The sequence below is a fragment of the Cylas formicarius genome, unplaced genomic scaffold (assembly GCF_029955315.1).
Source record: "Cylas formicarius isolate icCylForm1 unplaced genomic scaffold, icCylForm1.1 PGA_scaffold_5__7_contigs__length_24384050, whole genome shotgun sequence".
In the NCBI taxonomy this organism is placed as follows: Eukaryota; Metazoa; Arthropoda; class Insecta; order Coleoptera; family Brentidae; genus Cylas; species Cylas formicarius.
Genome location: NW_026844341.1, coordinates 743696 through 762300, shown reverse-complemented (window position 1 = coordinate 762300; position 18605 = coordinate 743696). Strand labels below are relative to the sequence as shown.

The 18605-nt window shown below is 34.1% G+C and overlaps 1 protein-coding gene across 1 annotated transcript in view; it reads left to right on the top strand.

Moving 5' to 3' along the window:
- Positions 1 to 331: 331 nt before the first annotated feature.
- Positions 332 to 18605, top strand: part of LOC132702102 (aminopeptidase N-like) — a 130563-nt gene continuing 112289 nt past the window's right edge. The window contains exon 1 of the mRNA XM_060670530.1: positions 332 to 362. Within this exon, the coding sequence (XP_060526513.1) occupies positions 353 to 362 (10 nt within the window). The 5' untranslated portion in view covers positions 332 to 352. The remainder of the gene's footprint in view (positions 363 to 18605) is intronic.

Sequence of the window (18605 nt, the reverse complement as noted above, 5' to 3'; positions counted from 1 at the left end):
ATTTGGCTAAGAAAATTTATTAAAATTCATTTGTGGATATATCAATATGCTAATTATTTATTTTAAACGTGGGACGCATAATTTTGAGCTTCTAAGGCTGGGAGGCGTAACTACATATGCGAAGCAGACTTGACGCATTCGAGTATACATAAGTAGTTTAAAATTAAAACTAATGCACTTTTATGCCTTCCATTAAAAGTTTATGTCTATGGCGTATAGGAATTGTAGTTTTATTTCATTGTTTATATCATTTTTTATGAATTTCAATTTAAAAAATAATAGCGTTTCGCATTAAATGTTATTTTATATACATTTTGGCATTGTAGTTTGCTTAGTTTCTAGTTGTTGTGACATGAAACCAGGTTAGTATATTTTATGCTTAATGTGCTCTTGACACTTTCCTTTAGCCATATAAAACCTTTATTCATAGTTCATTTTTGAAAAAAAAACTTTTATTGTACAGGTCTCACAATAACTCCAACCCATATTTTGCATGAAGTATTTTTTCCTATTTCATAAAGGTGTAGAGAAACAACGTGGGAAACTCCGTCAAATTTCGCTCTATTTTAGTGTCGGCCAAAGGCTATCGTGGATTAATCGGAACCAAACGTGATGCATTCGTTTTCCTATCACTGATAGTTTTTGAGTATTTATTTTTGCAAAACACCACGAATACATTTACATCCGATGGCTGTCAAACCCGTGCCGTAAACTGACTGATTTTTTTCTACTCCCTCCCTCTAAAATCCTCAATTATACACCGAACTGGTGTGCGAAAATTATCATTTTACCTCGTCAGTTTCCTTTCGGGCAATTTCGTCCATTTCCGGAATATTACCGACTTGAATTTGGACGTTTGTCAATTCTGACGGTCATCCCAGTGAATGTATCCGTGTTGTTTTGCAAAAATGTACCCAATAACAAAGGTCTTAGAAAAAGTGCAGTATGCAACACGTTTGGTAAACTTTTCAAGTCATTCAAATGCCGTTTACCACACTTGTTGGAAAGAATGTGATATTATTCGTTACCAGGAAATCAAAGTACGATGGTCTCAGTGTTGGAAAACTTTGTTGAAACATACACGGCGAACAGTTAAGCGCACCTGCACTACTACTACGACAAAAGAAAAAAAAATTATATTATTAAAAGGAAAAACTATCTAGCATTTTTCAATGTCCCTCTTCGAGTGGCCATTTAAAGCATACTAGTAACAAGTCTCATGGACAGGTATGAGTGTGAAATAGTCCGGAACAGGCATCGGTTGATTCTTGATGCGTGTTTCCGTAGAGGGTAATGTGTTACTTTCAGTGACTGACCGATTTTGTAATATTTTTGGTTGAAGGAAAAGATGAAATTACGTTTCAAAGGAAGGTGTTTTCCTTTTTTTCATCAAGTAAATAAAATATGCTTGTAGATTTGTAAAAATAGAGAACTTAATAATGAACTCTCTGTTTTGATTTGTGTTTTGTATGAAATACATAATGAATAAAAACTATACATTAATAAAGAAAAGTATACCCACATAACAAAAAAAAATTAATGCACACATTTTTAACGAAAATAATGAATTATCTTGTCTGAATTGGGAAAAATTTGAATATACATTCGAAAAAAGAGGTTGTTGCACTTTTTGTGCAGATATTCGTGTCTTTAAAAAGTTTCTTGCATGGTATCGACGTTCCTATTATACAACATTTGTGTTGAAAGTTTGGGAACCTGTAGGCCCTTTCCGTTACCAGTCGAAAGGATTCTCTTTCAAGAACATCATCTTCCATGTTCCTCCGAAGTTACATCAGGGTTCTTAAGTGGACATTTTTTGTTTTATCCCACGAAGACCGTATTGAAAGTTTTGTTTCTGGTTCTGGTGATGTTTGGATTTGGATTTTGTTCCTGTGGTTCGTCATTAGTTCGTATTGGAGACTCGTTAAGTATAGATGTCAACACATCAACAACGGTTTTCGTAGTTCTTTCCACCGCATCCGGGTTTTTCAAAGGATGAAAATGAAATATTCGCCAGTTATTACATGCCACTATTTTCAAATATTTTGATGGTGCCATTCTTGGCGTGTTAAAACTGTCAAGTCCACATCCACGATTCGATGATTCAACCTCGACAAACTATTCCAGCATGTCATAAGTTGAGTTCCATCTTGTAATGGCGTCGTGGATAATTTTGTTGGATTTTTAATTAAAACGTTTTTTTTTGAGTTACTGTAATTTAATTTTTGGCTTTTGTGCTACGTGTGAAGTGAATTACGAAGAAAAGTTCCGTGCCACTGTATTTCTCTTAATAAAAATTGTCTCCATACCTAATTTACCCGGTTGGTGTTTCTCATCACTTATGCTGTTAATAATGAACAATTGTTTGTTTTAATTTTGTTTAAATAATATGTACAGAAGTAAGTCGTATTTGAAGCAGGTTTTGCAACTGTATAATTAAAATTATAATTAAATTTTAGTGGCGCGGGTAGTACTTCTTGTGTTGTTTGTATGGTATTTCTTTTGATAATTGAGTAACTAAACAAGCAAACTCCAATTAATTACACACATTCATTTTAATGCTAACTAAAGACACTCTCTGAATGATGCATGGACCAAAAACAGGTGATATTTCTATTAACCCAATTCTGATAAACCACTTTTTGAATGTGATTAGAAATAAAACCGGATTAGTTTCTAAACACTTCTAAATCGAGTTTAAGTATTAAGTTTACAAATAATGATTTTACTCAAACGTGTTGGTTTGCTAAATAATATCGGGATGCTCTTTCTGATTTACATATTACGAGTTGAAGATGTAGTCTCAAAGTATTTATCGAAATCACCTACCTATGTGACGGCAGTAAAACACCTGACTAATTGGTATTAGAGGAAGCCGTCCAATACATTCTCCTCTGCTGATCCATTTCTGTGGGTAGCGATTATTTAAGAATTCTTGCACTTCTCGCTTGCAATGTGGAGAAGCTCCATTTTGCTGAAAGCAGATTGGTTGGATCTCAAAGTTTAACTGTTAAATAATGACGCATGTAATGACGATTAACTGCTCCGATATTGCGAAAAGTAGCTTCACCGGGAAATATTATTTTAGACCAAAAATTCGGATTAACGTTCTTGGTGTACTAAGGGAGATTGGGATGTATCAAATTATGACAATATCTGTTGATTATCTTGAATTTGAAGTAGCTTATTTCAGGACAGGTTTTTTTAAATTAAGAAATGATATAATTTTTTTTGTAAATCACATTAAGGTATACAAGTTTGCCAGATAACAGGTCTGTATAAGCAGTGACTGTCATCCTGGAACCTCGGCTAATACTGGCGATGCGGACTGCCCAACTGCATGGAGTAATTCAATTGAATTGAAAATGTCTTTATTAGTACTGGAATATACAATAATTAAATACACTTAGTGACAGGATCCAACTTTGCTGCTCATCTAACCACATTTAAGAAAACATTATAATTTAAGAATCATACAATATTAAAAAAAGAAACTCGATTGATTATTTATATACTTAATGAAGGACATTTCCTATACATTAACATTACATCCTTGAACTTATTTATAAATGGATTTAGTGGATAAACGGACATAATTATGAACTTTAATAGCGTATAAGTGAAGGATCTCTGAAACATGGCAGTATTGTGTTTGGCAATGTGGTGGTACAACCCGTGTAACAAGGTTTTAACAATTTGTTAAATAAATAAAAGGGCTCTGCAGTTTTTTCAATTTTATGTACTAGAGTGGCAAGGTGCAAGTAATACCTTTCAGAAAGATTCAATCACATAGACTTTTGGTTTTTACATGTAAATTCCCATAACGAAATTTAAAGTTCATATTAGCGAAATTTGGTCCCGCTCAAGACAATTCGATCCACCACAACTCTTAGCAACAACCGACCTACCCCCAACCCTCACCAACGCAAAGTCAAAAATAAAATAGTAGAATATCGAACCATCAAATCTTAGCTGTACAGAGCGGATAGAGTATGACGTAAAAACAGATTTTGCACATATATCGAATTTCATAAAAACACATGACATAATTAGGTAAAAAATACGCAACAAAACTATTGACCGCACAAACAAATATATTTTGCGCCTCAAAATCAAAGGCGATCCATCCGAAAACTAGGGTATCGCCGCACCGTAGTCTCTTATCTGCGGTTGAACATAATAAAAAATTGAGTCCAATAGCAATTTAATCTTTAACTAAATCCCTTTTAGATTGATAAACTCTTTTTCAAAATAGCCATGGAGTAATAATTTGTAAATCGGTCGTCGGTTCGCTGTTAATGGTAGACACGTACACAAAGGTATATGTATGGGTTACTTGCAAAAATTAAAAAACAAATTAGCACGAGTCAAACTATTTATTAATACATTAAACATCCTTTATTGGCAAGGGAAAAATATAAAAGAAGTAAAAATATTAAAGACTTCTGGTTATTTTTATTCTAAATATGCCCAAAATATAATGAAAAAGATCAAAATATTTTAAGTATTTTTAAAATAAAAAATTAACGAGGCTACCAGACGTGAACTGAGACCTTAATTTCAACACAAAACCAATAAAACACATTTACAATCAAGCGGAGACAGTTTCTGCTTCCATTATTGAATAGTGGCCACACGGCAAACTTTCTACTGATGACTGATATGCGACATTTATCATCGCAGGAACTTAATACCATCCTCTTTTGGGATACTGTGTGCAAATCCCGTTTGGTCTTTCTTATTAAATTGTTCGATATGTTTTTTTCAGGGAAATTTTGCAAACAATCAACGAAATCTCCAAAAGTTATCTTAGTTTTGGTGACGGATTTTTTAAATTCTTTGATCCTCTTCCTTACACCCAAGGTTTTAAATTTGCGTTCAAATACTTCATGATCTGTTTCAGCGGCCATCAATCCTTGCTTTGAGGTCTTTTCTTCCGCGGGTGTTTTATATAACTTTGTGGGGTATATCTTAGCTCTAAGACCGATAAAATAAGACATAATTCGTCCATTATTCTCATCCTTCATCAGACACAAAACCTTTTTATTGACTCTGGGTATTTCGTACTGATTATTCTCGGCATAGTCAAAAGTATCAAAATACCGGAAACAATCCTTTCTTGAAATATCTTACGGGTCTATGCATAAATTCTCGTATAAACGAGAATCCGTGTAGGCATATAAAACTCGGGCATTGGAAAATCTTTTTTGAATGTAGTTGTAGTGGGTCATAAATTGTTGTCTTGGCTATCTCCATAATTGACATCCAACGTAGATAGGCTTGTTAAAATATATTAAAAATTTTTATAATTCGATAAGAACGAGATTTTTATTAATTATACTTGCACCTCTAAATGGGAGTCGGGCAATCAGAGCTTCCGCACCGTGGCGACCTTCCCAGTTGGTCACTAGCTTAGCGTTGGAATGGTTGCGAATGTTTTCGATTGTTTTCCACATTGTTCATCAATTTAAACAATTTCTTTTCTAACTCGTTGGTTGAACGGGATGGCTCGATGTACCTTTCTTAACTTGGTTCCCAGTTGTAGTGCCTGTTTTAGGTGGTCATTAATTTTTAATTTTCGGATCTTGGAGTATAGTGATGTTCGGGACATTGGGGTAAATCCGCAAATTTCTCGTGCATTTACTCCGGTATTAATAAATCGACCACCAAGTTGTCGCCAACTTCCGATACGTTGGATATATTTAAAATGTCAAGATTTTCGATTTGTTGTTCATCCAATCAATTTAAACCTTCGTATATTAGATATTGAGACATTGTCCACCCGTATTGGTTATTGACGTCGAAATACATGAAACATTTATCATCTTTGGAGGGATCGTAGGTATGCATATATTTGTTGTTGGCTTCCACATATCGTTTGGCGCGCTGACTAAGGCCTCCTCGCATACATTTTTCGATAAACAAAATGATGTCGACGTCGGTGAGTAGAACGAGATTTTGCTTTAATTTTAGGTGCCACGTAAAGAAAATATACTTTTCCTTGTTTACGGGCAGCAAGTCGATCAATGCATCACATTCGGCTAGGGCTTTTATTATGTTTCCGTTATACGAGCAAAGGTTATGAAATACTATAGGAACGGTGTGGCTGTTCTTAAGTTGAAGATTACAATTTTCGTGTGCGGGTCCCCTGTATTTCCCAGTCAAGTGATTTCGAATTTTTGGACGTTTTTTTCAAACGGCTTCTTGCATATGTGTCATACTAAAGACTTGTAAAATTCCATTTTCTTTCCAGCTGTTAGTTCATCCATTGGTGCATCACACAAGAATACCGTCTCAATGTCCTCATCCATCCATCTCCTTGCAGAACCGTTCCGCACAATCCTCGCACGTCTACGAACGATAATATGAAAGGGAGTCGTCATATGAACATTTAAAATAATAGCCCAGAGAGTACGAAATATGGAGCTGATATTTCTGGGTGTTGGATGGTGATTTAGCACACTCGAGAACCAAAAAACATTCCGTGTCGGAATAAAGTTCTTGAATTTCACGAAATTCTTGCCTTCATCAGGAACCCTGGGAATTTCCCACTTTTTGTTTCTCTTCTCGCAATCCTGGGCGTGCTTTGCTAACTTGTAATCGGAATGAAAATAATGGAAGCAGAGCTCACAAAAATATTTTCTACCATCATGTTTCGACATTTGAGATCCAAGAAGCCGAGACATTCTTTTGATCCATACATAATGGTACGCAACGGGCGTAAAGTCGATTAGGTTTTTTCGGTTAAATACTGACTTTGTACCTGTAGTAGATTAACATGTTTGACTTTTTTATCGTTGGTCAGATAAGCAGGATCATTTAAGATTTAAAACAGACTGGAGAAGGGGCTAAGACGAAATCCTTTTAGCGAATTCTGATGGAACAGGAAACAGAGAAGAGGCCACGGCCCAGGCAAAGCACATTTCATTAGAATTTTGCAGATTAATACATGCGTGCTTTCTGGATATCGACTCCGATAACTTCAGGTAACTTTCGGCGGAAGCTCTGACTTTAATTAATAAAAATCTCGTTTTTATCGAATTAAAAAAATTTGAAATATAATTTAACAAACCTATCTACGTTGGGATTTCAATTATGGAGATAGCCCAGACATCAATTTATGACTCTCAATACAACTACATTCGAGAAAGATTTTCCAATGCCAGGGTTTTATATACCGGCACGGATTCTCTTGAATACGAGATTTTAAAAAACGATTGTTTCCGGTATTTTGATACTTCGGACTAGACGGAGGATAATCCGTACGATGTACCCAGAATCAATAAAAAGGTTTTGGGTCTGATGAAGGATGAGAATAATGGACGAATTAGGTCTTATTTTATCGGATTTAGAGCTCAGATGTACGCCACAAAGTTATATAATACATCCTAGGAAGAAAAGACCGGAAAGCAAAAATTGATGGCCGCAGAAACAGATGGCGAAGCATTTGAACGCGAATTTAAAAACTTTGGTGTATTATATTAAGAGGATCAAAGGAGTTAAAAAATCCGTCATCAAAACTAAAATATCTTTTGAAGATTTCGAACATTGTTTGCAAAATTTCTCAGAAAAAAACATATCGCGGAATTTCATAAGAGCGGCCAAACTGGATTTGCACACAGTATCCCAAAAGAAGATCGGATTAAGTCCATGCGATGATAAACGTCGCATACCAAAAGTAGAAAAGTTGCCGAGGGGACACTATTCAATTATGTAAGAAGAAACTCTCTCCGTGTGATTGTAAATGTGTTTTATTGGTTTTTCTTTGAAACTTCGTTTTTCCACAAAATCAAATGAGGGCTCAGTTCATGTCTGGCAGCCTCGTTAAGTTTTCATTTAAAAAATGCATAAAATATTTTGATCTTTTTCATTATATTTTGGGCATATTTTGAATAAAAATGACTGAAAGTCCTCAACAATTTTCGCTTATTACTTACTTACTTATTAAATAAGTACTAAACGTTCGGATTTTCACGAAATTATATATTTTTACAATACAATTGTTTCAACGTGTCTTTATCAAATGTAATATTTACAAACTACCTGCTACTATATATACCGAAAAATGACCATAAAACCTTAATTAATATTGTTGTGAGAATTTAAGTTCAATAGAGAGGTATTTAAATCTAACAATAAATTTAATTTTCTACCTTTTTGGACGTATGTAAAATATCAAATTGTCATCAAAAATGTGTTTTTCTGTGTTTAAGTGTGTAGCATAATTAGAATCTAGACTATTGTTTTTAAACGCTCTTTTATGTTCGTTAATGCGTTTCTTGAAGGATCCACCGGTTTATCCAAAATACATTTTAGGACAAGATCCGCATTTCAACCTGTAGACACCTGATTTTTGAGATTTTGGACATTTCGTTTTATTGTTTTTTAAAAATTTCCCTATTGTGTTGTTAGCTCCTCACTAACAATACCATGGTCATTTCTCGGTATACATAGTAGCAGGTAGTTTGTAAATATTACATTTGATAAAGACACGGTGTTATCGAAACAATTGTCGTGTAAAAATATATAATTTCGTTAAAATCAGAACTCTTAGTTCTTATTTATTTTTATAAACGGATTTTCATCAAGTAAAAGCTGCCTCAGTTCAATATTCGCTTATTAACTCCAACTACTCTTAATGTGTTTTTCCACTTGCTATTGAAGGGTGTTTAATGTATTTCGTGAAAATCTGAACTTTTAGTTCTTATTTATTTTGATAAACGGATTTTCATCAAGTAAAAGCCACCTCAGTTCAATATTCGCTTATTACATTACATACTATTGAAGAATGTTTAATGTATTAATAAATAGTTTGACTCCTGTTAATTTGGTTTTTAATTTTTGCAACTAACCGGTACCTATAGCTTTGTGTACGTGTCTACCGTTGACAGCGAACTGACAACCGATTGAAAAATTATTACTCCATGTCTATTTTCAAAAAGAGTTTATCAATTTAAAATGGATTTATTTAAAGATTAAATTTGCTATTGGACTCAAATTTTTTATCATATTCAACCGCAGATAAGAGACTACGGTGCGGCGATCGCGGATGGATCGCCTTTGATTTTAAGGCGCAAAATATATTTGCATGTGCGATCAATAATTTTGTTGCGTATTTTTTACCTTGTGTTTTTATGAAATTCGATATATGTCCGAAATATGTTTTGACGTCATACTCTATCCGCTCTGTACAGCTAAGATTTGATGCTTCGTATCTATCGAACATGGCGATCGAAGCAGCAGCACTTGTAAATCGTCTCGCGCGTTTGAATAAAAATGACTTATTATAGACATATTAGTTTATCCCAAATTACCAGAAAATCTTAGTGACTGTGACAACTTACAGCATATCAAACAAAGCTTGTGTGAAAAGTGCAAAGAATTGGACGAGGAAAAATTTCAGGACGCAAGTGAGGTTATATTAGTTTGTACATCTTCGGAATGTAAAGAACAAAAATGTGAGTTCAACTTTATTAAGAGAGAATTGGGAACAAGGAATAAATTAATAGGTCATCTAGAGGGAAGAATTTCCGACCAGTCTGATCTTATTAATTTATATAAGGCTACAAAAGAGATTAACAAAAATGTAAATTTCGCTAATGCAGTGAAGGGGCCGCCATCTAGTAACCCGAAGTCGCAGCAAGTGGAAAAATCTAAAAGTAATTCACAACCTTAGGGCAGTTTGCTGCACGCAAGTAGTATTACGGTAAATAGACAAACTTCCGGAGTGATTAATACGAGGGAGCGTGAAAATGTAGACCAGCGGTCACGCCCATGTAATACAATAAAGACAACCGATGGTGTTAAATCTATTGCTGAAGTTCAGCCAGAAATGAAACTAAATGAGATTGACGAGATAAGCGATAAAAATTTTATGGAAGTTGTACACAAAAAACGACGTTCTCAAATAAATGTTGTAGTTGGGAGCAATAGTGCAACTACTTGCTCTTTGAAAACATCAGATTCTCTAGCTTTTCTTCATGTATATAAGCTACACCAAGAGACAACTAAAATGCGAAAAACTAAATTCGCGGTACCCCAACTATTATTCGTCATTCAAAGTCACTATAGATAACCTTTTTTGTGACCGATGGGAACTTATGTAAATCGTTTTTTTCACAGAAGGAAGACTCAAACGTGACTCAGATAAGCCCGCATATAGATCTTGACAGGTGGGATGACGTAAATTCCCAGACGTTACAACATTTTTTAACGCAGAGGACAATTGATGTAAATGACTTTAATAACAGCTTTAGTGTGTTTCATATTAATATTCAAGGTGTGTCTGAAAAAATTGATCAGCAGTATATTACCTCTTATAGTGTTTTTATCTTTGTCTCTTTGTTCTTTTTTTATTTATATTTAAAATGTATTGTTATTTATATTTGTTGTTATATTGTAACGTAGTGTTTATATTTTGTTGTTTTACTTTTTATACTTAAACTGTATTTTTAATATTATATAATCTTATTACTCTGACTTGCTCTAATGTACGTTGTACAAAAATAGTTAACAATAAATCTATCTATCTATCGTTATATTACTATTTTATTTTTGACTTTGCGTCCCCCAAATGCAGATTCGCACCCTCCACAAATTAATTTGTGTAACCTTTAAACCAAGAATATTTCATTATAGTCCTTCATATCTAACACATCGTTACCTATTTCTTTCAATATGCTCGTTACCTCTCCGTTAAACTCGGTGTTCAGCACGGTCGTTGTTGCTAAGAGTTGTGGTGGATCAAATAGCCTTGAGCGGCACCAAATTCCGCTAATATGAAACTTAAATTTTCTTATGGGAATTTACATGTAAAAACGAGAAAATTTATTATTTATAACGCACATAGCCTATGTACTGGCCAATAAACAATGACTCCATACCCCATATTCGATAGTATTACACCAGCACACAGTTTTAGTCGAATGTTCGTCGCCAGAATGTTCTATGTACTGGATTTTCATTTTAAAAAATGATGTTCTAATAATGTTGCCACATGGTTTTCATTCTTAAATTAACATCCATCAGAATTCCTAAGCTTCTACACGTGCACAGGTACTAACTTAACACTATTTAATATTATTAATTATATTAAAATTATAATTATAGCAGACACTCTATTACCTATTAAGGCCAAAAGTTTAGTTTAGTCTTACATCTATTAAGAAGCAGACCGTTAGCCGAAGACAACCGCGATACTGTATTTAAATCTGCATTCATATAATGCCTTGCATCATCTACGATACCTTTATGCAATGGATAATAAATCTGCATGTCATCAGCATATTGATGAGACATGCAATATTTGAAGTGATTCGAAAAGTCTGCGGTATAGACTCTCTTCTTAGTAGTAACAAAACTAGAAACATTACCACTCAGCACTCTGGCATCGGCCCTCCAAACAACACTTCAAGAAATGTACAGCTGTGTATCGAACGCCTTGCTGAGATACAAAAGTACCAAACACATTTTTTTGTCAATGTCCTGTGCCTCAGCAAGATATCCGACACAAGTGAAACAGCAGTAATGGTGCTATGGCATGAACGAAAACCTATTTGATTGTGGGGATAATACCATTTATTAGCAAGTACTCAGTTGTTCACATATGCTGACCCTCTTTATTACTTTCGACAAAAAACACAATATGCTAATTGACCGAAAGTCAGAGAAAGTATTTGGACAGGGAAACTTGGATACTAGCACAACGTAAAACATTTTCCATAAGGAAGGAAAGTTTGATAAAAGAATACATTTATTAATAAGAAAATTTATATAAGGTGTCAGGAAGAACGAGAGAAACAAGTTTACTGTCATATATGTCAACCCCTTTGCATTAGTTTTTAAATGACTAACGACCTTCCCTACTATCTGATCAGTCACTTCAGAATAATAAAATTCATTTTTAAATTGTTTAAGTTATCTGTTGTCATAGCATTCATTGATAATATTGTTGTCTCCATGGAGCGCTTCAGAATCACTGTCTATGAAAAAATAATAGATGATTCAGCTGTACAGAAACCATCTGCTGCAGAACTGGGCTTAGAATTGACCTTAAGGTATTTTAGCGTTTGCCAGAAACCTTTTCAATGCTGTTTAAATTTGTGGTTTAAATAAGATCCCTTTTTATTACCTAAAGACTGGTTCACGAAGTCTTTAAGGGAATGTGTGTATTGAAAATTGTATACAGATTAGTATTAAGAAAATTTAGCATATCATCTACATCGGCCCAATCGTAGATTAAATACCAATTCACATTATAAAGGTCAATTAAAAAGTTCTGACAGTTGAAAGAACTATAACCACTGCAAGCATGAAATTTTGTTTTATTAGAGAGTTTATCCACTTGTCAACCACATGACACAACACCATGATCTGATACCCATGGTTAGCGTGATTGTTAAAATAAGATCAATCAGTTTGTTACTACTAAGCCTTGTTTCAGACACATATATTTGCATTTTAACATTATCCATATCTGCTCAACACCACTTTAAGACTGTGGTGTATCCAACAAACTGTGGCTTAAAAATCTCTTTAACATAAAATGCGACGCCATCACAATGAGAATCACGATTATTTCTAAATAAAATGTACCCAGGTATATGTATGACACGATTTGGAATATCTGTATGTAGCAATCTCTCAGAGAGTCCTACATTATCCAGTTGGTCCTCGGACACAAAATCTGCAAATGTAGTAAATGAGGGCAATAATGAACGTATACTGAAATGAGAAAAACTGGGCCCATTGGTGCCATCCACCATATCCGACACGATCACAACACGCTCCTAGCGAAAACAAAATATCTAACATCGACATTCTGATTAAAAAATTAACGAAAAGACGGTACACCCTATTTTATTACTCCCAATAAATATTTACCCAGATTCACAAAAAATAAGATTATCCTTGTGCGTAGAAAAAAAAACACAAAACATAAAGTGGCAAAAAAAAAGATTCACAATAAAGTTTCGGTGTGGTCCTATCCGACAATGTAGTCGCGACCATTACCTATTTAAATCTTGCTCCCATATGGCTGTTTCTTGCTTCCCAGTGTTATCGATAACATAAATTTTATCTCCAAGCTGCCAGGCCTTCGTTTTTGCGAAACTTCCTCGCCTTGGTAAATAACTCATATCTTATCGCAGTAAGATCGTCACATATTACTAACTATTGCCTTTCATCTGGTTTCTGGCAGCACACACTAAATTTCTGATGATTTGAAACTAAGTTAATCAAAACTGTACGAGGCTTCGCCTGATCACTCTTGCCAACCCCAAATTCGACGCGAATATCTGCTCCGGAACATGGAATTTTAATACGTTGACAATAAGGTCAGAAAGAGTTTCGAGCAGATTTTCATCCCTATCTTCTTTTAAACCACACAACCGTAAGTAAGAGGATGTCGAAATGAAACTGAAGCTAGTAGATATGTAACACCGGTTAAAGACCAAAAAACCGCACATAACCTCAATTTCCTCAAAATAAATAAGAACTAAAAGATCAGATTTTCAGGAAATTATATATTTTCACATGACAATTGTTTCGACAACACCGTGTCTTTATCACATTTGATAAAGACACGGTGTTGTCGAAACAATGTGTCACGTGAAAATATATAATTTCGTAAAAATATGAACTTTTAGTTCTTATCTATTTTGTTAAATAGATTTTCATCACCTCAGTTAATCAATCTCCTCAAATTCTCGCAGATGGCCCCCGGCGCGTTGCGCTCCGCTCTACCGGCGGCCACGTCACAGTGCGCCCCACTCTGTCGACCACCCTGCGGGATGCGGCAACATGATGTGCAACTTGTCAATTTTTTCTACACCAAATAAAACGTACAGACGCATACGAACATTCACATTTCTATTCCCTGCCGTTGAAAAGATATTAAAAAACACTATATACTTTAATTTAATTCTATTATTGTGTAAAGTAAAAAATGTGGATTAGGAAAACCACGATTTTTTCTAGAACAAACAAGAAACAAAATACGTATATGCTGCGTTGAATATAAAACACATTTTTTAAACAAAACTTTCAGTAAGTGACGTAAGTAAATTAATGTAATATTAAAAAAACGTTATATACTTCAATTTAGTTAGGTTATTAAAAATGTGGATTATTGTCAAAAGGACAAACCGCGACGTTTTCTTGAACAAACAAGAACCAAAAATGTATATCTTGCGTTTCCTATAAAACACATTTTTTAACCAAAATTTTTAGTAAGTGTCAACGTGGGTTCATCGAATAATTTTAAAAATCATCTTTTATTTGTTAAAAGTAACACACGCATACCAACATTTACATTTCTTCTTCATGACATTTAACAGATGTTAAAAACACAATATACTTCAATTTAATTTGATTATTTTGTAATGTAAAAAAGTGGATTGTGATATTATAAACACAGGTAGGAACTGACCGATAGGGTGATAATTGTATTCTGTGATTCACAGGTCACTGAGAAAATTAACCAAACCTGAAACCAACAAAAAAAAAAGAATCGCACTGTATAAAGCTAATTAAAATCATAAAACTTACCAGTTGTAGGGTCGAAGGGAACTCGACATCGCACTTCTGTATTCATTGCACTGAATATAGTGGACAATACACATAGAACGTATGTTCCATGGTTAAATTAAAAATAAAAAGTGACTTAAAAATCGAAAGGTCTTCTACCCACAAGCACCAACGCCGCAACGTATGTTGTCGCCAGAGAACCATGCAGGTGGGAATCTCAAGGTTGACGTACCTTCAGACGGGAGTTTAACGATGTTAAGGTGTCTTTGGAAATGAATAAATTCGATGAACGTATGTTGCCACCAGAGATCAAGGCCAACTTGCTTGCTCAGACGGAAACTTTGGATGTATCGTGTTCGATGTGGAATTTTAAAATGCGTCGAGTCCAAATGTCAATTTGTTTTGCTTGTTGAGAATAATAATTAATTAAATAATAATTAATTTTTGAAATAAAGAATTTGGATGTACAATTTATCTTCAAAAACAAGCACATAAATTTCCATGTCCAGGATTTTGGGATTTTTTGTACTCCATAGAGGACGGGGAAAATCATGTTCTGGAACGACATAAAGGTCTACATAGGGAACAGTATCGAGGTGAGCTATTCGAATGAAGAAGAGGGCTGCGAGTTGACATTGAGAAAGGAACATGGCGACGAAATTATCCTCGAACGCGATAAAGTAGGAAATTTCATGGACCAGAAACACCGCTTGTAAGACGCTTTACGTTGTCTACATTTGAACTAATAAGTATTTCTTATTGTATATAGTTTTCTTTAAATAAATATGGACACACCGTGTATATCTGATTATTGAGACACTCTGTATAAGTCACTCGACTTGCTTACTGTCGACCTTATCCTCCAATTAATTCATAAAGATTAATAACGTTTTAACGGAATTGTCATATCTGAAAGTAAACGCCACATTTTGCGGCCAATTTATTAAAGCTAAAAATGATGTCCAAAACGAAGTTAAAGTTAAATATCTAAGTACCGGAGGTGCTGTGGTTCAATTAGGAAATGAATCGAAATTTTGGTTTGCTGAAAATGTGCAAGATAAAATTTTAAATGACATTCCCTGTCATTTAAAAGATATAAAAACACTATATACTTCAATTTAATTTGATTATTATGCAACGTAAACTAGTGGATTATTATATTATAAAAACAGGTAGGAACTGACCAAAAAGGAGATAATTGTTTTCTGCAGCTTGCAGTAAATGTGCGTCATAATTTTAAAAATCGTTCATTTCTTTTAAAGTTTAAACGCATACCAAAATTCGCATTTATATTCCCTGCAATTTAAAAGATATTAAAACAGTACATACTTTAATTTAATTTGATTATTATGCAACTTGAAAATGTGGATTAGGACAAACCGCTAGCTTTGTAGAACAAACAAGAAACAAAATATGTATATATTTCGCGTTTCCTATAAAACACGTTTTTTAAACAAAACTGTAACTGTAAGTGACGGCGTGGGATCATTAAATAATTTTAAAAAATCATTTATTTTTAAAAAGTTACATAAGCATACCATAATTCTTTCAATTTAATTCAATGCAAATTAAAAATGTGGATCATTTTCAAACGGACAAACCGCGATTTTTTCTAGAACAAAACTTTCGCTAAGTGACGAAAGATAATAAAAACATTGTATACATCAATTTAAATCGATTATTATGCAAATAAAAATATTGTCAAACGGACAAACCGCGATTTTTTCTAGAACCCACAAAGAAAATATGTATATATTTCGCATTTCCTATAAAACAGGTTTTTTAAACAAAACTTTCAGTAAGCGACGGTGTGACGCATACCAAAATTCACATTTATGTTTCCTGTCATTTAAAATGTATTAAGAACATTATATACTTCAATTTAATTTGATTATTATTCAACGTAAAAATAGTGGATTATTACATAACACGAACAGGTAGAAACTGATCAAAAAGGTGATAATTGTTTTCTGATGTTCACAGATCACAGAGAAAATTAACTTAAAAAAAAAAACTTGCAGCATGCTAAAATTCACATTTATATTCTTTTATTTATTAAATGTTATGCATACCAAAATTCAGATTCAGAAGTGATGTAAGTAATTTCAAATTTTTTTCCCTGTAATTTAAAAGATATCAACAACACTATAAACTTCCAAACGCCTAGCGGCAACGATGTTTTGGCTAACAAAAAATATGTCGATGAGACAAGTAATTTGTTACAAATTGTATTGAGAAAGATTATTGGATAGATACTCAAACCATACACGAAAAGATTATAAATCGAAGGCAACTAAATTCACACGTCTAGAGGAACAACGGAAAATGGGTGGGCACGATACTCGAAGATGAATTTAGACAGATTCGCGACGTTTTCCAAAAGCTAAGCGAAAAGAGGGCAAAGGAAAATTTCGAAAGGCGCATGACAAAAGTTACCGTTTTGTCACAATTTCATGATAGCGCTACCAAAATGGATCGACTTAATAGAAACTTCAAATTCGTGCTGCTCATGATCGATTGTTTATCGAAATATGTATGCTGTCGTCCGTTGAAAACCAGAATCGGGGTCGAAATCACGAAGACGTTTGCCAAAATTCTCAGAGACGGATGGCAGCCTCAAAACTTGCAAACGCATCTCGCTAAATAATTTTACAACGACAAGTTTTTGAACCTTGTGGATAAGCACAAAATTAACCACTCTAGTACGTATAGCATAAAAAAGCCTCTATAGTCAAACCATCAAAGAGAAATGGTTTCAACATTTTTTCTTTATGCGGGACATACAAATGTGGTTGCCTCTATCGTTGAAGATTACAATAACACAAAACACAGAACGATCGATGTAAGTAAGAGAAAGTAAGAGAAACGAAAAGAGTCTTTTTAAAACCGCGTAATATTCATTCCCATACATCGTTAGAATCAGCAAGTGAAATACGTGTTTAACAAAGACTAACTGGACCACAGAATTGTTTAAAATTGATAAAGTGCGGGTTACTAACCCAGTAACTTATTTGCTTCAAGATATGCAAAGTAAACCCATATTGGTCGGAAGAAGATTTGCAGAAAACAGTTAACTTTGACATATCTCGTTGAAAAGATGTTGCACAAACGAGGCAATATGGTTCTTGTGCGCTGGTTGAAAATGGATAAGTAGCACGATTCGTGGTTAGAAAACGTAGACGTCTTAAAACAATTTTAGTATCGATTTAGAATTTCTGAGGTAAATACCAGAGTAAATTGTGAAATCCAACAAATTGCAACTTTCATCAATCCGAAGTACCCCGTCCAGCTTCGTTCCTGTAGAACAACAGCAACAAAAAATTAAAAAAGCTGCGACAAAACGAAAAACAAACTGCAAGTGGGAGTGAAACTGTTGAAAAAAATTTTCAGTCACCGACCGTATCTCTAAACATGGGCGAAGTGGAAAACTATCGAAAAAAATATTCAACGGGAACATGTCACCGACCGTATCTCTAAAGATGGGTGAAATGGAAAACTATTGAAAAAAATTGTTCAACGTGAACATGTCATCGACCGTATCTTTAAACATGGGCGAAGTGGAATAGTACTGAAAAAGCAAATGCTCGACATAAAATGTACATTTACGTTTAAAAACCGGGGAAGACGATCACGAAAAAGAGCACCACAACATTGCAGTTATCTTGATACAATTGCAACGGCAAGGGGATATTATTTTATGAAAATATCGATAAATTGTCGATAACCTGTCGATTCATCATTTTAACATGTGTCTAGCACCCACGGAAATAAAAATTGCTAAACCTCACTTTTATATACAATTTTGGCGATCTTATGGATCTTTTTGGAAACGGTGGGGGGTCTTCAGTCTACTTAACAAAATATAAACCCCTCCCTCGAAAATATTTAACAAATTTAAAATATTCTCAAAAATATCATTTTGATAGAACCTCCATCCAGGTTTTAGAGTTTTTCCGACAGTCAATTTTCTATGACAAAACATATGGTAAATCAAATTGCAACGTAATAAGTGGCCAGGAAGGTAAAAGGAATCGCGAAAGTCGCAATCGAAGCGATGCCAAGAAGTCTAGGTTTATGAA